Source organism: Mchenga conophoros, linkage group LG6, assembly GCF_057382185.1.
Source record: "Mchenga conophoros isolate Kocher_MC1m ecotype Shallow Benthic linkage group LG6, M_conophoros_male_GT1.1, whole genome shotgun sequence".
In the NCBI taxonomy this organism is placed as follows: domain Eukaryota; kingdom Metazoa; phylum Chordata; class Actinopteri; order Cichliformes; family Cichlidae; genus Mchenga; species Mchenga conophoros.
This window is the reverse complement of record NC_140531.1, coordinates 4,244,887-4,267,977: the sequence shown is the minus strand read 5'-3', so window position 1 is coordinate 4,267,977 and position 23,091 is coordinate 4,244,887. Positions and strand designations below refer to the sequence as shown.

At 42.2% G+C, this 23,091-nt stretch overlaps 1 protein-coding gene across 1 annotated transcript in view; it reads right to left on the bottom strand.

The window, feature by feature from the left end:
• Positions 1–23,091, bottom strand: part of akt3b (v-akt murine thymoma viral oncogene homolog 3b) — a 37,012-nt gene that overhangs the window by 5,255 nt on the left and 8,666 nt on the right. Inside the window, exons 2-11 of the mRNA XM_085275891.1 lie at positions 19,953–20,419; positions 14,347–14,472; positions 14,154–14,265; positions 12,248–12,392; positions 11,489–11,620; positions 11,178–11,243; positions 10,861–10,929; positions 9,934–10,056; positions 9,684–9,812; positions 8,914–9,128 (exon numbers count right to left, since the gene is read on the bottom strand). Coding sequence (XP_085132017.1) covers positions 8,914–9,128; positions 9,684–9,812; positions 9,934–10,056; positions 10,861–10,929; positions 11,178–11,243; positions 11,489–11,620; positions 12,248–12,392; positions 14,154–14,265; positions 14,347–14,472; positions 19,953–19,998 — 1,163 coding nt within the window. The 5' untranslated portion in view covers positions 19,999–20,419. The remainder of the gene's footprint in view (positions 1–8,913; positions 9,129–9,683; positions 9,813–9,933; positions 10,057–10,860; positions 10,930–11,177; positions 11,244–11,488; positions 11,621–12,247; positions 12,393–14,153; positions 14,266–14,346; positions 14,473–19,952; positions 20,420–23,091) is intronic.

The window sequence follows — 23,091 nt, the reverse complement described above, 5'->3', positions numbered from 1 at the left end:
GAACAGATCAAAACACTGACAGAATCCATGGATGGCAGGCTTTTGAGTGTCCTTGCAAAGAAAGGTGGCTATATTGGTCGCTGATTTGTTGTTGTTTTGTTTTTGAATGTCGGCGAGGATTCCGCACGGCACTCCCCTCCATTCACCTCGCGAATCTCCGCTCTCTTCCAAACAAAGTCGACGAATTACTGCTCTTAAACCGGACTAACAAGGACTTTGCACGCTCTGCTGCCCTCTGCTTCACTGAAACCTGGCTCAGTGAGCGAGTCCCAGACGCTGTCTTAAATCTGCCGGGCTTCCAACTTCACCGGGCGGACCGCGAAACAGAGCTCTCAGGGAAAACAAAGGGTGGTGGAGTCTGCTTCTACATTAATGAAGGTTGGTGTACTGATGTCACAGTGTTACAGAAACACTGCAGCCCACACTTGGAAAGTTTTCTCATCAACTGTAAACCTTTTTATTCACCGCGGGAGTTTTCTTCCTTCATGCTGGTCGGAGTTTACATCCCTCCACAGGCCAACGCGAACAACGCACTGTGCGAGCTGGCTGACCAGATTACTACCCTGGAGAGGAAATTCCCGGATTCCTTTACAATTATTCTTGGGGATTTTAACAGAGCAAACCTAAACTACGAACTCCCTAAATACAGACAGCATATAGACTGCCCCACCAGGGACAACATCATACTGGATCACTGCTACACCACTCTAAAAGATGCCTATCGCTCTGTGCCCCGGGCAGCTTTGGGACATTCTGATCACTGCATGGTCCATCTTATTCCAGTTTATAGGCAAAAACTCAAACGTGCCAAGCCTGTAGTCAAAACTGTGAAGAAGTGGACTAACGCAGCAAAGCAGGAACTGCAGGACTGTTTTGACTCCACTGATTGGACTGTTTTTGAAGCTGCATCTGAGAACCTAGATGAGCTCACGGACACTGTGACATCATACATCAGTTTCTGTGAAGACGTGTGTGTGCCAACAAAGACCTTTTGCACATACAACAACAATAAACCATGGTTCACTCCTAAACTCCAACATCTTCGCAAGGCCAAGGAGGACGCTTACAGAAGTGGTGACAGGGTCCTGTACAAGCAAGCCAGGAACACACTGACCAAGGAGATCAAAGCAGCTAAAAGGATCTACTCCCAGAAGCTGGAAGAACGGCTCTCAGCCAACGACCCTGCGTCAGTGTGGAGGGGCCTGCAGGAAATCACCAGCTACAGACGCCCCCCACCCACTATGGAAGCAAACAAAGACCTGGCCAACGAGTTAAACACTTTCTATTGCAGGTTTGAGACGGACAGACTCCCACGCCCCACCCTCCCCTCCCCAGGGACATTGCTTCAGACATTGACCCCCAACACACCTTCCACCTCTCCCCCCTTCACCCTGCCCCTCCCCAATCAAGACTCAACGACCACCCCCACCCTCCCCAATCCAGACTCAACGACCACCACCACCCTCTCCAACCCAGACTCAACGACCTCCACCACACCTCTCACCCCCCTTTCCTCCTCCCTGAAACTCAGAATACACACTCAGGATGTGAGCCGACTATTCCAGAAACAGAAGCCCAGGAAAGCCCCCGGACCAGATGGCGTCTCACCCTCCTGCCTCAAAACCTGTGCTGAACAGCTGGCTCCCATCTTTACTCGCATCTTCAACAGATCCCTGGAGCTGTGTGAAGTTCCCTCCTGCTTCAAACGCTCCACCATCATCCCTGTTCCCAAGAAACCCACCATCACATGACTGAATGACTACAGACCTGTCGCCTTGACGTCTGTGGTCATGAAATCCTTCGAACGACTGGTGTTAGCCCATCTGAAAGACATTACAGGCCACCAGCTGGACCCTCTGCAGTTTGCCTACCGGGCAAACAGGTCAGTGGATGATGCAGTGAACATGGGGCTGCATTACATCCTGCAACACCTTGACCGCCCGGGAACTTATGCCAGGGTCCTGTTTGTGGACTTTAGTTCGGCTTTTAACACCATTGTGCCTGAACTTCTTTCCTCCAAACTCTCCCAGCTCAGCGTGTCACCAGCTACCTGTCAGTGGATCACCAGCTTCCTGACAGACAGAAAGCAACAAGTGAGGCTGGGGGAGATCACCTCTGAAACCCGGTCCCTCAGTATTGGTGCCCTCAAGGATGTGTCCTCTCACCACTACTGTTCTCCCTCTACACTAACGACTGCACCTCCAATAACTCGGCTGTCAAACTCCTAAAGTTTGCAGATGACACCACTGTCATTGGCCTCATTCAAGATGGTGATGAGTCTGCATACCGGCAGGAAGTTGAGCGGCTGGTACTCTGGTGTAGTCAGCACAATCTGGAGCTGAACACTCTTAAAACTGTAGAGATGACAATGGACTTCAGGAGACATCCCTCAACTCTGCTCCCCCTCACCATATCAGACAGCCCTGTGTCAACTGTGAAGATCTTCAAGTTCCTGGGTACAACCATCTCCCAGGACCTGAAGTGGGAGACCAACATCAACTCCATCCTCAAAAAGACCCAGCAGAGGATGTACTTCCTGAGACAACTGGGGAAGTACAGTCTTCCACAGGAGCTGCTGATCCAGTTCTACACTGCGGTCATTGAGTCTGTCCTGTGCTCCTCCATCACAGTCTGGTATGGAGCAGCCACTAAACAGGACAGGAGCAGACTGCAGCGGACTGTACGGGCAGCAGAAAGGATCATCAGCACCCCCCCTGCCCTCCATCCAGGATCTGTACCTCTCAAGAACCAGGAAACGGGCAGGGAAAATCATCGCAGACCCCTCACACCCTGCACACAGACTTTTTGATCTGCTGCCCTCTGTCAGACGGTACAGAAGCCTGCAGACCAGGACCACCCGACACAGGAACAGTTTCTTTCCCCTCGCCATCTCCCTTCTTAACAGTTGACCTGTCACACTGCCAGACTGCAACTGCACCTTATGTACATTTTGTAGTATTCATTCCACCTCATTCATTTCTGTATTTTATGTATATAAGGTTAGATTCGTTATTTATAGTTGGTTTACATAGCTTTGTGTATGTATGTGTATATATAGACACGTGTGTGTGTGTGTGTGTGTGTGTGTGTGTGTGTGTGTGTGTGTGTGTGTGTGTGTGTGTGTGTGTGTGATTTACATTGCTGTGCTTGAGAGCCACCATCTACCGGAACCAAATTCCCTGTATGTGTCTGCACATATACATTGGGGCAAAAAAGTATTTAGTCAGCCACCGATTGTGCAAGTTCCCCCACCTAAAATGATGACAGAGGTCAGTAATTTGCACCAGAGGTACACTTCAACTGTGAGAGACAGAATGTGAAAAAAAAAATCCATGAATTCACATGGTAGGATTTGTAAAGAATTTATTTGTAAATTAGGGTGGAAAATAAGTATTTGGTCACCTCAAACAAGGAAAATCTCTGGCTCTCACAGACCTGTAACGTCTTCTGTAAGAAGCTTTTCTGTCCCCCACTCGTTACCTGTATGAATGGCACCTGTTTGAACTCATCATCTGTATAAAAGACACCTGTCCACAGCCTCAAACAGTCAGACTCCAAACTCCGCCATGGCCAAGACCAAAGAGCTTTCGAAGGACACCAGGAAAAGTATTGTAGACCTGCACCAGACTGGGAGGAGTGAATCTACAATAGGCAAGCAGCTTGGTGTGAAAAAAATCAACTGTGGGAGCAATCATCAGAAAATGGAAGACATACAAGACCACTGATAATCTCCCTCGATCTGGGGCTCCACGCAAGATCTCATCCCGTGGGGTCAAAATGATCATGAGAACGGTGAGCAAAGATCCCAGAACCACACGGGGGGACCTGGTGAATGACCTGCAGAGAGCTGGGACCAAAGTAACAAAGGTCACCATCAGTAACACACTACAACGGCAGGGAATCAAATCCCGCAGTGCCAGACGTGTTCCGCTGCTGAAGCCAGTGCATGTCCAGGCCCGTCTGAAGTTTGCCAGAGAGCACATGGATGATACAGCAGAGGATTGGGAGAATGTCATGTGGTCAGATGAAACCAAAGTAGAACTTTTTGGTATAAACTCAACTCGTCGTGTTTGGAGGAAGAAGAATACTGAGTTGCATCCCAAGAACACCATACCTACTGTGAAGCATGGGGGTGGAAACATCATGCTATGGGGCTGTTTTTCTGCCAAGGGGACAGGACGACTGATCCGTGTTAAGGACAGAATGAATGGGGCCATGTATCGTGAGATTTTGAGCCAAAACCTCCTTCCATCAGTGAGAACTTTGAAGATGAAACGAGGCTGGGTCTTCCAACATGACAATCATCCAAAACACACCGCCCGGGCAACAAAGGAGTGGCTCCGTAAGAAGCATTTGAAAGTCCTGGAGTGGCCTAGCCAGTCTCCAGACCTCAACCCCATAGAAAATCTGTGGCGGGAGTTGAAAGTCCGTGTTGCTCGGCGACAGCCCCAAAACATCACTGCTCTGGAGAAGATCTGCATGGAGGAATGGGCCAAAATACCAGCTACTGTGTGTGCAAACCTGGTAAAGACCTATAGTAAACGTTTGACCTCTGTTATTGCCAACAAAGGTTATGTTACAAAGTATTGAGTTGTATTTTTGTTATTGACCAAATACTTATTTTCCACCCTGATTTATGAATAAATTCTTTACAAATCCTACCATGTGGATTCATGGATTTTTTTTTCACATTCTGTCTCTCACAGTTGAAGTGTACCTCTGGTGCAAATTACTGACCTCTGTCAACATTTTAGGTGGGGGAACTTGCACAATCGGTGGCTGACTAAATACTATTTTGCCCCACTGTACTTGGCCAATAAACACGATTCTGATTCTGATTCTGAGATGTATATTTGTGAATGTGGAGATGTTATATTGGTTTCACTGGTAAAAATAAATAATTGAAATGGGTATATATTTGTTTTTTGTGAAGTTGCCTAATAATTATGCACAGTAATAGTCACCTGCACACACAGATATCCCCCTAAAATAACTAAAACAAAAAAATAAATAAAAACTACTTCCAAAAACATTCAGCTTTGATATTAATGAGTCTTTTGGGTTCATTGAGAACATGGTTGTTGTTCAATAATAAAATTATTCCTCAAAAATACAACTTGCCTAATAATTCTGCACTCCCTGTAGGTCTGTTGACAGAGCTCTGTACAGGTCTGCTCGAGCTGACCTGAAAAGGGGTCCCACCTGTCCAGCAACAACACATGGCATGGAATAATAGACATCATAAACCACAGAGGCAGAACTGTGAAAACAGAAAACCTGAGTGTGCAGCTAGCAGAGGACATAAACAGCTTCTTCGCCCGCTTTGAAACACCACAACAGCAGCATTCATCTGCCTCAGCCCTGCTCCCATCCTCATCCTCACCTGGTTCCTGCACCGCTCCATTCACTGTAACGGAGCACGATGTCAGATGAGTGTTCCTAGCAGTGAACCCCAGGAAGGCGTCCAGACGGAATACGTGGTAAAGTGCTAAGACCATGTGCCCACCAGCTCACCCTCATCTCCACCAGAATCTTCAACCTCTCACTGGATGAAGCAGCCATCCCATCCTGTCTAAAATCAGCCACAATCATCCCAGTGCCAAAGAAGTCTCCCATCACCAGCCTGAACTATTATTGCCCTGTGGCCCTCACACCGGTAATCATGAAACTAGTCCTTCAGCACACCAAGGATTACCTCCCCCCAGAATTCGACCCCCACCAGTTTGCATACCGTGCAAACAGATTCACAGAAGATGCCATCACCCTCCACTCGGTGCTGAGTCACCTAGAACAGCGGCAGAGCTACGCCAGAATGCTCTTTGTGGACTACAGCTCACCCTTCCACCACTCGCCCATTGAGAGCCTACTAACTTACTGCATCACAGTATGGTACAGCAGCTGCACTAAGGCGGATAGAGCCACCCTCCCAGCATGTTTGCAATGAGTAGGAGATGCTCTGTATCTCACTGTACAACTGTATAGTGACAAAGGTATTGGGTTCTTTTCTAAAAATTGCTATAAACAGAGGAACCCAAACTGATGAAAAGTGGCGAATATTTTTTTTCAAATGACTATTTTTAGTGGATTTTTGATATAGAAGCAGAATGACAGAATGTTAAAAGAAGTTACTTTTAGTCATTCTAAGCTGGGCATTGCGTTCTCTGGCTGTTCAAAGCCATGGAACTTTAGACTTTCCAAGCAAATAATGATGGCCATGCTGATGTTCTTTTCAGTACATTTTACTTTATGTTCATTTTCATTTTTATGATGTTTCTATTTTTACATAATTCCTCCCACATAGCAAAATTGGTATGGCCTGGATCTGTCCCACACAATGTGCTTACACATGGCCTGCGTACCGCAAAGAATGACGGCCCTATGGTGGCCCAGATCTGGTTTACCAGAGGTGGCCCACACATGAGCCAGCACAAGGCCAGTTGCAGACACACTGCTGGCCCTGTGCTGGCCCAGAACAGTTTCAGCTCTGGCCCCAGATGTCAGCCTAATGTGTACCTTAGCCATGTAAGCCATGTAATAACAACATGTGCTGGAACATAATAGTGCAAAAGTGACATGACGAAACTCTGTTCAGACAGTGAATGGACTGATTCTTATACAGCACTTTTTTACTCACCCATATTACTCAAAGTGCTCTATACAACATGTCACATTCACCCAATCAGGCCAAATGTGGCATGCCATCACATAAACAGTGCCATCTTACCATGCCAGAAGTCAGCCAGCAGTGCCGGCTTGACACCAGATCCAGGCAAGACCCGTCTGCTATGTGGGATGACTTGTTCTTTTGGCATTTTAGTTGTGGATTATGTTTGGACTGTGTCTCTTGCCCTTTCAGTATTGTTTCCTTGTGCTTCTAAGTGTCCCTTTGTTTCTTTTTAGGTTATGTAGTATGGGTTAGAGATATTTTGTATGTTGTTTTTGTTTAATAAATCCGCCTTTTGGATTATTCCCTGATGTGCCTGAGTTCTGTTATTTAGTGTCACTTTGAAAGGACACACAGCCAGCATTGACATAGAATTGTTCTTTCAATTTTTGATAAAGATTACAGTGAATTGAGATGTAACTTGGCCCAGAGGTACGGTAGGACGCCCAGAGTAAGAAAGTGTTGAAAGTTGGACCTCAACTATTATGGATGATTTTTAATGAATTTTTGAAATTTCCATAATTGTAGTGTATTGACTGTATTGAATTGAATAAATGTTTCCATTAATTTCTGAGGAATTCTACAGTAAATCTGGCTGAAACTTGGCACACAGGTACAGTAGGTGTCCCAGAGGGGGGATGTGTTGAAAGTTGTACATCAACTACTCAGGATGATTTTTAATGAATTTCTGAAAATTGACACAATTGTAGTGCATTGGCTGTATTAGATTGAATAAATGTTTCCATTAATTTCTGAGGAATTCTACAGTAAATCTGGCTGAAACTTGGCACACAGGTACAGTAGGTGTCCCAGAGGGGGGATGTGTTGAAAGTTGGACATCAACTACTCAGGATGATTTTTAATGAATTTCTGAAAATTGACATAATTCTATTGTATTGACTGTATTGCATTGAATATAAGTTTCCTTTAATTTCTGAGGAATTCTACAGTAAATCTGGATGAAAATCGGCACACAGGTACAGTAGGTGTCCCAGAGGGGGGATGTGTTGAAAGTTGGACCTCAACTATTCAGGATGACTTTTAATGAATTTTTGAAATAAACATAATTGTAGTGTATTGACTGTATTGCACTGAATATGAGTTTACTGTGATTTCTGAGTAATATTACAGTAAATCTGGGTAAAAACTTGCCCAGAGGTAAAGTAGGTGTCCGAGAAGAGGACTGTGTTGAAAGCTTGGCATCAACTTTTAAGAATGATTTTTAATGAATTTTTGAATATGCAACCAGACTGTCACGATGGCTGTATTGGGCTGTTCCATTGTAATTTGTGTGCGCGCGTGCGTGTGACTGTTCACGCGCGTGCATGTGTGCGCGAGTCTAGGCTTTCAATCAGGATATAAAGCGAAAAGGCGCTACCGTAAAGACTGGTGTAAAAGCGCAAGGAAATTTATGCGGCGGATAGGAGGCGGCTGGCTTGACCGCGGCTCACAAATGACAGCTCACTTTACCGCAGTGGATTTTCTCCTGTCACTTTCTCGTCATCCCTGACGTGCTCTCCGTTGTTTTTTCCCTGCTAATTTTAGCATCACACGGCACAGCTTCTGTATCACGTGGTATAAGGCTCCGCCCTTGTCATTTGTTGAGCAGGAAGAGTGAGCGCTTGTTTTCATGCAGAGTACGTCCCGGATCAAAATGCGGTACAATCATCGTCTTTTTTTCTTTCTTTCTTTTTTTTTTTTTTAAATCGTTGTCATTTGGAAATGAGATCGCACATAAGCATGAATCGAGATCGCGATTTTCTAACGATTAATCGTGCAGCCCTAAGATAAAGATTAATTTATCTAGCCACAATGACATGAGGTATGTTTAGAAAAGTAAAGCTGAGGCTTTGAAATGCTGCTAGCAGCAAAATGCACCTGGTTGAAGTGCAACTTGCATGCTGCATTTGCCTGCCTGCCACATTAAGCACATCTCTCATACAGTTTAAAAAAATGTTGGTTAAAATTTGGTTTTCTTAGTTTTCTTATCCCTTTGAAAAGACCTGACAGAAAGGCCTGTTGCACCTGTACATTTTAAGTGTGCTATCAGTGACAGAAAACCGCTGAGTGAACCTCAGACAGTCAGCAGGTTTTCCATTCGTAGCTAAGTCAGTAGTGAAGTCAGGACTCGTAGAGAGTCTTTGTGTCAATGAGGGGACTCTGTCTAAACAGGACAGGGCAGTTAGCAATAAAAAGAACTTCACTGCACTGCACAGGTAAGCTGATCAAAATTACATTTGCATGCATACCGTTTGTTGGGGTCCTTAATGAGCAGCCCTGACAGGAGTGACTTGGCGTCAGCTGACAGGGTTCGTGGGAATTTTATCTCTTCCATGAGGATGAGCTCAAACAGCTTCTCGTGGTCCTGGTTGTAGAAGGGCAGGCGTCCGCACATCATCTCATATGTCACCACGCCCAAACCCCACCAGTCCACTGCACGTCCATAGTCATTGTCCTCTAGCACCTGAGGATTTACACAAAAACCCTTTTACTGTATTGCTCCCACTAGCCCCATTTGTATTTCATTCAGAAGAAGCCCTACATAAAAGGTTCTCCTCTAGTGACTGTTTATATTAAAAGCCACGAGGCCACTATCGTTATGATTAGCTCAACTGAGAACTTCACAAAAATTCTTTTTTCAACCTTTAACTGTGTGATAACCTCTTTCATATCCTCTTTATGAAGCAAACAACTTTCTAGTTCTCCACTGAGAACCACATTAAAAGAAGTGAGATCAGTTACCCACTGGAAAGAAAACCCTTCATCAGAGGAACTGCCTCCTAGGGCACTTCCACATTGGACCTGGTAGTTGCTGGGTGGTGACACACAGACAAACAGAGGATCCGAAAAACAGTTTCCTTCCTGAATTTGTTACAGAGGACAAACCGGATAAATTTGGTTTTGTTTTTTTAATCTTATGCTCTCTTTCTTGTTTTTTATAGCCATAGGAAGGTTTGTCAACATCTGAAACCCAAAATTCAGATAATAGTCTTTATGTGTATCTGGTGTGACCGCTGACCTCAGGAGCCAAGTACTCCGGTGTTCCACAGAAGGTTTTCATAGTGGCAGTGTCAGTGATGCCTTCTTTGCAGAGACCAAAGTCAGTGATCTTGATGTGGCCATCTTTGTCCAACATGAGGTTCTCCAGCTGATGAGCAGTTGAGGAGAAGAATAAAACCCATTAACCTTTACTGTATCCTTTAATAAGCAGGAAATTCAGAATAATAACGGACACTTCTCAGATCTCACACAGAGCAGGTGTACTTTACCTTCAGATCACGGTACACGATCTTGGCAGAATGCAAATAATCTAAAGCAGAGACGATCTCAGCGCCATAGAAACGGGTGCGGTCCTCTGAAAAAACTCTCTCTCTTGACAAGTGGAAAAATAGCTGTGGACAGGGAAACAATAAGAATTCATGCAGTTTAGATATGTTTCTCTTATCGAGTGATAATTCACTTGGTGAAATCATGACTCAATAGCTTCAGCAAGCAAACACAACAACTTTGAATTACACACAGTTTTAGTCCAAACAAAAGCAGAATCATTGTTCAGTTTAATAGAATAGAATAGAATAGAATAGAATAGAATAGAATGCCTTTATTGTTACTATACAGTTGTACAATGAGATACAGAGCATCTCCTACTCAGTGCAAACATGCTGGGGGGGGCACAGTTCTGCAGCACTATATGCATATGGACAGTATTAACAGAGAAAAAATATATAAAATGTACAAATATACACAAGCCAGTTTTAAAAAGTAATAAATAACTTTTTAAAGCAAATCTATAAAGGAGACCAAGTCTCCATGTCACTCACACATTTAATAGATTCAATATAGATAGAATTAAAAAACATCTACAAACACTTAAAGTTGCTTAAAATCATTTTATATATCATAATTGTCACTTTATGGTCATAAAATAAACTAAATAAACCCTGAACTGATTCGTGCTTTAAAATGATGAAACTATTACCACAATGGAACCACAAAAGTTCAGACTTCCCAGTCCAACGTGTTTCCCAGTGAAACATAACACTATCTAGTGAGAGACTGCTTGCTCTAAAAGCACTTTGGATCTCATACTGTCATGTTAATCAACATTATTCAATAATTTTTAAAAATCCTTGTATGTTAAACGAAAACATCTCTCATCAAAGTGCTATTTAAAAAGTCTCTGAGTGACTTCTTACCTCTCCTCCGTTGACATACTCCATTACAAAGCACAGCCGATCCTTTGTCTGGAATGAATACTTCAGAGACTGTGAAAAATATTGAAATATATTTTAAACCCAGACGCGCCATTTGTTTCAAACGCAACACAAAAGCTCTTTGAATCGAGTGCATCTTTCCAGCTGTTAGTCTTCACAACACTTCTTAAGAGTCTCTGCACAGATGCTAGTAGTCATGGCTTGTTTGGACAAAATGCAAATTACAACTTGGTTCACACAACTCCTAGCAGGATGTGGCTGTATGTGGTGCAATGATACATGCAATCTACCATACTTACAGTTAGGAATGGATGCCGAGTATTTTTTAAAACCCTACTTTCTGTGAGAGTGTGAGCAACTTCATCCTGTTCAAAAAGATTAAAGAGCAATGATTAGTGAGGAGTAAAAAGTACTGAGCTGAAATCTAAAATTTGAGAGAATGTTTGATATGAATGTGCTTCATCTAACAAATGCAAAACACCAAATATTAGAAGGCAGACATGCTGTAATTAGATTCAGATTAGATTAGTCAAATATGTAACAGTAGATTCAAAAAATACACCTCGTTACTGAATTATTCAGCAATAAGGCTGATCATTTAAAAGAGGACCTTGGCAATGATGACTTCTTTTTTGAGGATTTTCATGGCGTAGTAGGTGCCGCTCGCCTTCTCCCTCACCAGAATGACTTTACCAAAAGTGCCTTTGCCCAGAAGCTTCAAATAGTCAAAGTCATTCATTGTCTGTGGAAAGAAATATCAGGAAACAGTTGTCATAAGCATTTCTCCAGTCTTCAGTACACTTCATCTTCAAAGCAATATGCTTAAAGTAAACCAGTCAGCTCACAAACTGGGACATAGAAGAATGGTCAGATCAACAATACTGATTTTTACTGTATATCCCACAAACACTTTGTATTGTGAGTCCTTGATACTGTTTTAACCTCAACTGCTTTATTACAGTTGGACTTCTATGCTTCTTCTTATTTTCTGTCATATTTGTAGCGGTACGACAGTGGATGTTCAGGTTTCCGGAAATTAGGTCAGTGTGTGTAGCAGTAATCCAGATGAACCAAAAGCTCGGGTTTCACACTGCTTTAAACACTCGGTTTCAGTTAAAGAAACGAGAGCAGACACAGATATCTTGCTGTTCAGATTTTACGTTATTTAGAGGCACTCAATCAGCAGGGAGGCCTAAAGAGATTAAGAAGCAAGCTAAAACAGCTTGTTTCAGGTGAGAGTGGGCGTGCTTCAAGGCCCAGCATATGATGAACAAGGATTATTTTGAACTGTAACTCATGAAAAACTACTCTAGGACAGTTCCAGCAATAAAAGTATGAAGCTGGAAATGAGAATTAAAGCAGTCTCTACCTTTCGTTTGTAGTGGCTAATGGAGGTGTCCATCTCCTCCTCGTTGACGTTTTCAATCTGGGAGGTGGGGCTGCACAAGATGCCCTCCTCCTCCTGCTTGGCTAGTGACTCTGCTACCATCTGGATGGCCTCAGCCCACTCGTCCCTGTAGGAGATACGTGGAAACAACATCATAGATTAAACGTCAAAAGTCTATTTTCTAAATTTCTTAAATAGATGGTTAAATTAAACTATATGCCTTCCGTATGGGAAAGGTTAAAGTTTTCATAACGTCACTCTGCAAAGTATTCTTCTTTAGTTCGACAGCTTCCGGCTGCACATTTTTTTGTCAAGTTCTCAAGATTTGTAGTAGTAGTATAAATTGTTAATTCAAACAGGTAATCTCTTGGAGACAGACGCCTCTTTTTCAAGAAGAATCTGTCTGCAGAAAACCGTTAAAAAAAAACCCTGAGAAAAACAACTACATAATAATACTGTGATTAAATTCAATCAAGGATCAAAGGTAAGCATGAAATCTTTACAGCAGAGTCTTATAAATAACAATTTGCTGGGGGCCTAAATATGAGATACAATGGTGAGTAAGAACAGAATCACTGGTGATGAACTGTGAATTCTATCCTGGATGAAAAATAATCCAAGTGGCACTCTGTCAATCTTTATAAATGTGAGCAATTGTTTTAAAATGCAACGTGAAAAAAATTACGAAACTCCGACTTCTTTGTCTTGCATCGTTTAGAGTCCTCAGTGTTCAGTTTAAGACATTTTCTTAAGATGTTTGTTACATTTTTTTCTTGCCTTTTAAAACTTTTTAAGGAACCTTTTGGATATACTTGGTCAAAACAAACTGTTCTTCAGGGTCTCTCACAGCGATCCACCATCCTCAAAACCAACCAAATCTGTGATAAAACCACCCCCACTCATGTGTTTTTAGTTTAATGTTGTTAGTAACAAATCATTTCACATCAGGTATCAGGTCTTTGTGCGTACATTTTTTTAGTGTTTACTTGCAAAACTTGACTTTCCATCTCAGTCCCACTCACTTCCTGACTGTCTTCTCATTGTGTTGATTGAATCCTGCTGTGTAAAGTAATTAGAATTTAATTCAACCATTTCCATAATCTGACCCACTCCTTTCATATTAGGTAATGACTCTCATATCTTTTTATTAAATATTATTTATTTTTTCTTCATAATAAATACACACAGTCAATGGAAGCCCACAATCTAATAAATTATTTACATTAAAAGAGCTGCAATGCATTTCCGTTTTCTCTGTCATACATGCACACTGTTCTAAACGCTGCATTTTTTCCCTCCTACTCTTGGCTTTTTATGTCAGTGAGATAGGATATTGCTAATATGATTACTTCAACCCTAGAGGTATTTCTGTGAACACGGAAGCCTTACCGATCTGCCTTCGTAGATCTGCGTTTAATATCAAAGCCAATCAGAAGAACGTTCACTTAAAGAGAGAGATACTTGTTTCAGAAGGAGGGGGGGTTGAACAGTGGTGTGGTGCCTCATAGTAAGAAGGTTCTGGATTCAAGCCTCTCAGGTTTAGATTGATTTGTGATTCTAAATTTCCCTGCGAAGAACACAGACAGGGCAGCGCACCCTACATCTTGCCTTTGGTCAGCTAAACTTCAGCTCCGGCCCCGCTGGAGGCTTAAGAAGTTAAAAATATGAAAGAATGTATTGAGGCTCTATAACAAGTATCAAAAGGACATTATTTTTAACTATAAATCAGACAAAGTTATTTAAACAGAATCTACGTAACTTCTGTAATATTTTTTCTCCTTTTCCTTAAGATGTATACCTTTTTTCTTTTTTTTTTTAGAAGGATCTTCTTCATTATCCAAGGCTGCTGTAATAGTGAAATACAGGAATTTGTAAGATGACAGCTCACCTCTCATCAGGAGTGTCAACATGAAAAGTTCTTTCGATGACTGTCGTCCACTGCAGACAGCGGATGATAAAGGTGTTTGGCTTTGGCCGCTCCGTCTTCATCAGCTGGCATTCTGACAGTCACACAGAGAGATGTGTTGAGTCGTACAAAGTTAGTGATGTTTGAAACGTGCGATGATCTACTCATGGCTTACTTGCTACAGAGAAGTTGTTGAGTGGGTAGGCCAGGTCAGAGTCTTGTGGTTTGTCCTTGTAGCCGATGAAAGAGCCGTCTGTCTTCAGCAGAAAGTAGCGTGGTCGCCAATTCTTGATGTACTCTCCTGCAGGTAGGGAATAAAAGATAAAAATGGCACCAACAGCTCATACCCTGGTACTATCACGTCTTTTTAAACCTTTCATAAGTGTGTTCTATAAAATAGAATTAAGTACCAGTGCCAGCTCCTAATCCACAGATTACCACTAAGACCACTTTGGACTTTTATTTACTGGTGTTTTAATCATGAAGACCTCACACTAAACTAATGATAGCTGGGGAATGCTGTTCAAGTTCAGAAAGATCCAGAGATTACACTTTCAACTAGGATTAAAAACGTCTGCAAAGTCACAAACGAGTCATCCCTTTAAAACCTAGTAATTGTTATTTTGTGTCATTTTTTGTTTTACTCATTTTAGCTTCACCCCCAAACTCCATATAACAATTTATGTGTTGCTTCCCTGCTATCTGAGTCATATATTTGTGACATAATTACAACAAATGCTGTAATTATGCTGTGCTGTATCCATGTTACTTGGGTACATAGGGCGATCGTTGGGAGTTCGCCTTGTAATCAGAAGGTTGCCGGTTCGAGCCCCGGCTTGAACAGTCTCGGTCGTTGTGTCCTTGGGCAAGACACTTCACCCGTTGCCTACTGGTGGTGGTCAGAGGGCCCGGTGGCGCCAGTGTTCGGCAGCCTCGCCTCTGTCAGTGCGCCCCAGGGTGGCTGTGGCTACAATGTAGCTGCCATCACCAGTGTGTGAATGTGTGGATGTGTAAAGCGCTTTGGGGTCCTTAGTAGTAGTCCTAGTAAAGCGCTATACAAACACAGGCCATTTACCATCTACCATGGATACATCCTATATATATATATATTTATATCTTGATAAATTAGAGAGTCATACTAGCAGCAGAGTTAACAAAGAACTGTGATATCAGTGATTAATATCTGAACCACTTTATGGTCTATCAAACAAGTCAAACCCTGAAGAAACTATGACATGTGATGACTCACAAGGCTTCAGAAAAAACAAAAAAAACAGTCTTATGGGAAGGATAAAGGCTTCGGCATGAGACAGACACCAAATATCTCTGTCAGTAAGATAACTGCCGCTGACAGCAGCTCTACTTTAAGGGTAAAGTAAGCAATTTTAGTGGGGGTCATTTATTAGAAAAAACAAACTCGACATTGTCGCAATTACTGTCAGCAGATTAAACGGGGAACCCTCCTGGCTCTAAGCAGCTGACACTTAGCTTGCTAAACATTAACAGCTAGTTATAGGCTAAAATTATGCCAGCTAACGTAAACACGCGAGCTTCACTGAATCATGAATTGATATCTGAACGTTTTACAGCCTCATTCAGAGTAAACAAACATGGTGATGCAGCATATTGTCAGCTGAGGTAAACAGTGGACTGACAGCCTACATTCATTACAGATGAACGGCGGCAAGAACAGCTCTTTGTCCTAGAGTGGCCAGCATAGCTAGGATTGTGCACTTCAATTGGGAGGGAAAACAGATTGTTGTCATCAATCTGACATCCATTGGTGAGATTTTACATACTGCACCTTTAAAGCTGGAGAAAGGTTTTTGAATGTATTTTTTGTCTCAACAGTCCACATCTCTGCTTAACAGAAACATGCTGTATGTCCAGATATTTGTACAGTGGAATAGTAGAACTACATTTTTTATATCAGTTGAGCTATTACTCATATAAATCTCTTCAAAATGTGTACTGTCTGGTCCTGCCCTACTTGACCTTTCAAACTGAATGATTTCCCATTAAGTTACAGTTTAAATCTATACCTGATCACATTAAACAACTTGCAGCTTCAGCTGGTCTTGCTTGGCCTCCCTCTTCCTTACTCCCAGGAGAGGGAACTTCCAACTCATTTACAACTTCTTTAGTCCATCCTCTTTAAACAAGCTATTTAAGGTTCTCTTGTTTTAAGGTCACCCTATCTGTAAGCCCCCTTCCTTCTGATTAACAAAAAGGTTTAAACAACAGGTTGGTGGGACCTCTGTGCCAACAGCCAGAGCAATGTGACATCACTGAATCCAAAAGTAGACCCCCCCCCCCCCAAAACAAACAAACAAACAAACAAACAAGCAAAGAAATAAAAACACAGGCACACAGCCTGAAGCCCAAGTCTTTGGCTCACAGGGATACATTGTAGAGACACTAAAGTCTTTTTTTTTTTTTAATCTTCAGCAATGTTTAATATAAACTTCTACCTTTATAGCAGCAGATATGAAAAAATGAAGGAGAGGTTAACAGATCCCTTTTAACATCTGTCAAATTAGATTAGAAAATTTAACTGATATGTGAAACATTTTACTTGCATTCTGTGAAAGCTAGCTATAGTGCAAAACTGTGCTTCCTCTGCTTTGTTTTAAACCAGCTATATGTAAAAATGTGTGTTCCCCACGCCCACTAATATGTAGTGTGGAAACTGTGTCCAAACTTTCCTGAACTTAATGTGAACTCTTGAGTTTTGATGTTGAAACAGCACAGAGAGCTTGTGAGGACAGCGTCCCTGAGACGGACATTAAGGCTGAATTATAAGAACACACAGAGGCGCAATAAACAATTCAGGGACTTGTGGGGGCCAGATAGGAAGGAACCAGAGTGTTAGGTCATCCTCTGTATGCTCATAGTGCCACTGAGAAACTTCCCCCTGCCTGCCAGCCAAAAGCCCTGAGCTCATACCAGACAAACCCACCTTCAGCAAACACAAACACACACTTACACAAACACAAAAACCAGTGTGGGAAATAAAACACACCAGCAAAGTGCAGTTCAGACTGGGCTGCAGCCCTTCAAAGCTTGCCTTCACTGCTCAATGTCTGGCAGGTAAACAACCATTGTTTGGAGGTTCTGTGCTTCAAACTGGCATGGTGGCTCAGGCCATGTCCACACATAGCTGGATAAAAACAAATCTATTATGACTGAAGCCGGTGTGTTGAAAAGCACAAGCGGTTTCTTTTTAAGCCCTCTTAGCAGTGAACTGATCTTAAAAATAAATTGGTAATAATAATAATCATTGGTTTATATGTTTAATAAGTAAAACAGCCAGAAGCAAAGTGAGCAACTAGTCAATGAGACAATTAGGACTTTTTTCAAGTGCAACAACAGTTGCTGTTGGTTCTAAGATCTTACTCTACCTTGCGCTACCCACCACAGACAGCAGCACCCTCCATTCCCCTCTCGCTTCTGTCAAAGAAAGTTCTTAACAAATAATGTGAAAAGTAAGACAGATGAGAGCCCCGTGAAACAGTGCAGCTCTAAAACACTCAACAGTCAGTTCACTGTGCTAGTCATAGGTAGGCTGAGTCAGATTAAAAGGGCATAAAGCCACATTCTGCACAGACAACATGAACCTTATCTTGCAACAAGGCTGCAGATCCAAACACCACTACAAGTTAGTTACACTCAACTAATCTAATAATTTATGAATGCAGAGTATACCATTTGAGTGGAGTAATTCAAGTAAGCAGGTTAGGAAATTAATTATATTTCTTATAGACATCCTAGTCCTTTTCACTACAGGTGTGATATGTGCGATACGAAGATATATATCGGTCGACAAAATGAAAACATCTATAGTTTCAAATTATACGCTATTGTTTGTTTCGTGGTGTCGCAAAATACACAGTTTACGGCAATATTTTTTCATCGGGGCACGGAGAATACCACCGTGGCCAGTGAAGACGAGCCAGAACCAGGTAGCTCCAAACAGAAAGACCAGTCAAAACAAATCGAGGACCTTATTCCTAAACAAGGGGCTACCTCAGTTGCATGGACATGGTTTGGTTATGAAACGTCCGACAGGGACCAGAAAACTGTACTATGCAAATTATGCCTCAAACCGGTCCCCACAACGGACTCAAACATGACAAATCTCTTCTACCACCTACACAAGAATCATGTGAATGGGGAGATGAGAAGCAAAAAAGAGCCGTCAGGCGCTCAAAATAAACCTTAGACTCAAACGTTAGAACAGGCTTTTCCCCGCAGCATCCCATGCAATAAATACTCAAAGTTTCATGCATCGGTCAAAACACTCGACGCCCAGCTGGAAACACTTCACACAAGTCGAACTGCCTGAGATTCACAGAATTTACAGAAAAAGCGCTATTTTGTGATATATATCGTTATCGTGATGAGAAACATCTCATAATGGGATATGAGATTTTGGTCATATCCCACAGCCCTCATGATCTATTTCTATGATGACATAAATGATTGCATTTTCCCAGTTTTGCAGAACTGCTCAAAGATTGCACTTTGTTGAAGTGAAATGCAGTTAATTATAACAGAACAATATAATAATATATAACAAAAGCACGAATAAACAGGCATTTAACTACATTTAGTAGTGAAATGTATGTTCTTTGAAACTGACAGTTTTTTCAGTATCACTTCAAACGTATATTGGTCATAACAGAATAACAACTAACTTAAAAAAACAGTTGGTCTCTAATAAAATTAGCAACACATCAGCATCCTGGGTGTAACTAAAAAGAGAAAAGGCAAAGTTTGTGCCAATAGCTGGATACGACTGTTTTACAAATGTATTACAAGCCTTGGAGCCTCTTGAGTCTAACATGACTCCCTCTCAGTCCATCCAGCATGATTTTGATTTTTTTGTTTTAAGATAAACTTCAAACATTACTTTTTCCGATGTATATTAGACTGCTATTTCCCTTAATTGTATTTAAACAAGCATGAACAAACAATTAAAAAGCTAGAAAAGAGATTACTGAACCAGGCAAATGTTAAGAAACTAATTAAATTAATAGTATTTCACTTGTACAACTGATGTCCATCCACTTATGTTAACAAATCAGGGTAGGCTAAACTATTGATCACTGTATATAAACAGTAATCAATATGATTTTCTGCTCTTCTGCTAGAATTTAAGAGCATACCAACTGCTTTCCCTTCAAAACAATCCCACGTGTCTCTCCATCTCCTTCATCTTTCCTCCTTGCACAGAGGTGCACATGCATTAACAGTACAGCAGTGAATAGCATTATATTAATTGTGTTTAACTCCTGTGCAGGTGGGTTTCTAACAACTTTTGTGCTGAAAACTCAAACACATTCACACCATGACTTTGTCTGCAAAAAATTAATAAACCTTCCAGTTCTATTTTTAAGATTAATCCACATTTGGTGCTCTAACAGGTATTTGGGACGAGAGTTTAGTGTATATGGGAATGACAACTTTGGACAGCAGTGTAACTCTGTGGGACACAACAGAGGAATAACACATCAGGCTCTGGTTACACTGCAGGTCTGATTCTTCACTAGGTCTACAATTTAGCATTGATTAACCTGCCAATTATTTCTTCAATTTACTGCAATGTAGGATAAGCATAACAAATAAATACTACGTTTTTGCTTGAAAATCGAATCCATTATCAAATCACCATTCAATTCATTGCAGCTCTATTTGGAATGCTCAGAGCTACAAGGTTGCCAGATGTGTTTTTAAAGACCAGAGTTTAGAATTCCTAATAGAAAAAGAAGGAAAACTTGCCTCTTTTCTGGACCCAGCCTTCCTTGACGACGTTCTGGTCGCTCATGGTGGCTTCTCCTCGTGACCAGTTCTCCCAGCTCTCCCAGTATGGTGACCGTGAAGGGACAGTTGTTGGAGGGTTAGCAGGACAGTGGGTTTGTCTGAAGCTCAGTCAGCTGTCCGTCTGACCGCTTGACTTATTCTCATCAGACTTTAAATTCTTCCACTCACTGCCTAATAGATGAATAATTATACTTCTCTTGTCCACTATCACTTACTCTTTCCTCCTCTTGCCCTTCTGACCCAACCTGACTTTCTCCTGCTGCCTCTCTTCCCGTCTAGTGTTCCTCACCGTCTTTACTTTTCTTGCTCCCTCTTTCCCTCCCTCCTTCCTTCCTTTCTTCTCACTCCCTCTTTTACAGTGTTCCCTTCACTCTCTTGTTCTCTCAGAGTTCTTCAGTTTTCAGGCGGTCCAGTAGTGAGTCAGCCTGGAAGGAAACAACGACAGAGAAAGGAGAAAACTGAGAAGAAAAAAAACCCACAGCAGGTCAGTGGATAGTTTCCTTCTCACAGCAAACACAGCAGGCAACCACTCATTGTTCAGAACCTTAGCACGCTTCCTGCCTCCTTAACTCCTTCCAACCTTTTCCTTGTTTCCTTTGTTACATCCCTTGCCAGACAATTTGCTATTTCTTTCATGTCTCTGGTTCCCAGCTCTGTAATTTTTTCATCTTCTCTTTCCTTTGTCTCTCTTCACTCACCTTTAAGTGAAGGAAATTCACGTATCTCATTCTCTCCTCTCCCATTTTCTATGCCAACTACCATTTAAGGTTGATTCTGTTCATCTGGGCGTAACGTTTTCAGTGGGAAAAATGCTACGTCCAGATGAGCAGAATCAACCTTTCAGGATTTGCTTGCCTGGATGATTGAGCATGCATCAAGACATCTATCATTTACCTGCTATCAACTTCCTGATGATTCTCATTTTCTTTTACTTCCTTTAGTCCTTTCTTGTCATGTTCCTTCTCTTCCTCACAAACTCATTTTCTTCCTGTCTTGTCCCCTCCCCATTCTGTCCCTCTCTTCATCATTTCTTGACTAGGTATACTAGTTTTTTCTCTTTCTCCGGTCCTTCATTCAGTTTCCCCATCCATCTCTCCCTTGGCTGACTTTTCCTCCTTCCACACAGAATTCCAGGACCTCCCAGTCTCACCCGTTTCCTTCCTTCCCTCCCTCCCCAGTTCTCACTCCTGCTTTCCTCCATCATTCATTTTAATTCTTTTGCCTCACTTTTTCAACTCCTGTCGCCCCCTTCTTCTTCACCAGCCCCTACTTTGATTCTTTTTCCTATTTCTATTTCTCTTCTCTCACCTTTTTCATCCATCCTCACATTTTTCCATCCTACCCCTCATAACCTTCTCTGACTATACCAACAGACTTCTCTGTTCTTAGGTAGGACTTCACAGTTGTGAGAATGTTGCTTGTTTATGTAAATAAGACTTACAGTAAATATGACAAGTTAATTGAGAACAATGGGACATATGTTTCTGTTTCTAGAACAATCTGCATTGTGTCAAACTTATGACTTAACTTATGTCTTAACTTATCAAGGTAACAACAACAAAAAGGCAGCGGCTACTATTTACTTTAATTCATTGATTTCCCAAGATAAATTGTTAGTCTTGAGTGTGAAAATGTACAATACACCAACAGCTGTTACATTATTTCATAGAACAGCTAAACAATTGGATAAAACTGTTTCTATATAAAATTTAAATACAGTGAAATAGTTTTTCCAGTTTAACTAGAAAAGGAGTTGGGAGTTTGCATATCATGTCAAAATAAATCAGATCCAGCTAGCTGCGGCTAAAGAGACTATTTCTCTCTGGGGATTAAATAGTCCATCCATCCACTGCAATTCGTCTGCAGCTGGGTTGCAGGGGCACCAGTCCAAGCAGAGACGCCCAGACCTGCCTTACCCCAGCCGCCTACTCCAGTTCTTCCGGAGGTTTCCAAATCAGCCAGGGGGTCTTCTCGTGGGGCATGTCTGGAATACATTACCTAAGAGGCACCAAGGAGGCACCCTAGTCAGATGACTGGTTCCTTTCGATGTGGAGGAGTAGCATCTCTATTCTGAGACCTTAATTAACCGAATTCCTCTCCCCATCTCTAATAGCCCTTTTCCATTAGTACATACTCGGGTCAGCTCGGTACAGCTCGACACGGTTTTTAGGGTTTTCCATCAGATGACAGAACCTGGTACCTGGCAACAAGGGAAATGCCCACACAGAAACAACACCGTGGTGCTGAGCCTGACAAAAAGCCACAGACCGAGCAGCAGGTATAACATCGCCTTGACATCCACCTTTGTTCATGTCACATACAAATGACGACACGGGATGTTCAGCCATGTTGCTATAACAACCCCATGCACATTAAATGGTACTCGATTGTAATGGAAAACAAGTTGTGCCGCCTCGAGTTGCTTTGTGCCAATTCAAGTAGGTAGCAATGGAAAAAGGGCTTAAGGAAGAGCCCAGCCACGCTTTGGAGGAAACTTTCAGCTGTCTATATCCTCAATCTCATTCTTTTGGTCACTACCCAAAGCTTGCCACCACAGCTGAGGATGGGGATGCAGACCAACTGGTAAATTGACAGCTTTGCTTTAATGCTCAGCTCTCAGTTTTCCACAATGAGTGTCTCCATTACTGCAGAAGCAGTACCAATCCATTCATCAATCAAACACTTCCCTCACCTATGAACAAGACACCAAGTTACTTAAACTACTCCAAAAAGCAATGATAAGATTTTGAGGCCACCAAAGTGAAGACCTTCTGCCACTTGGCTTCACCAAATTATTCTGTTCATAAAAAATTATGCACAGTGACAAAGAGCAGGTCCAGTGCTATGCAAGTCAGGGTGCAGCTTTAGGTGAAGGCCCTAACAGTCTGATTTCTGCCTTTTGAAACTAGATGTTGAGACATGGAACAACAGCTTTCAGCTGGGGAAGAACCATGAGCAAGTTTGGTTGACTCTTAATGGACTGCATTCCACACCTCCATTGTTGAGGTGTCTGTACAGAGCTGTGGCTGCGAGGTAGCTGATGCCTGTCATCGTGGCAACCTCCTAAGTAGATAGCAGACACCAAATGTGAAAAGAA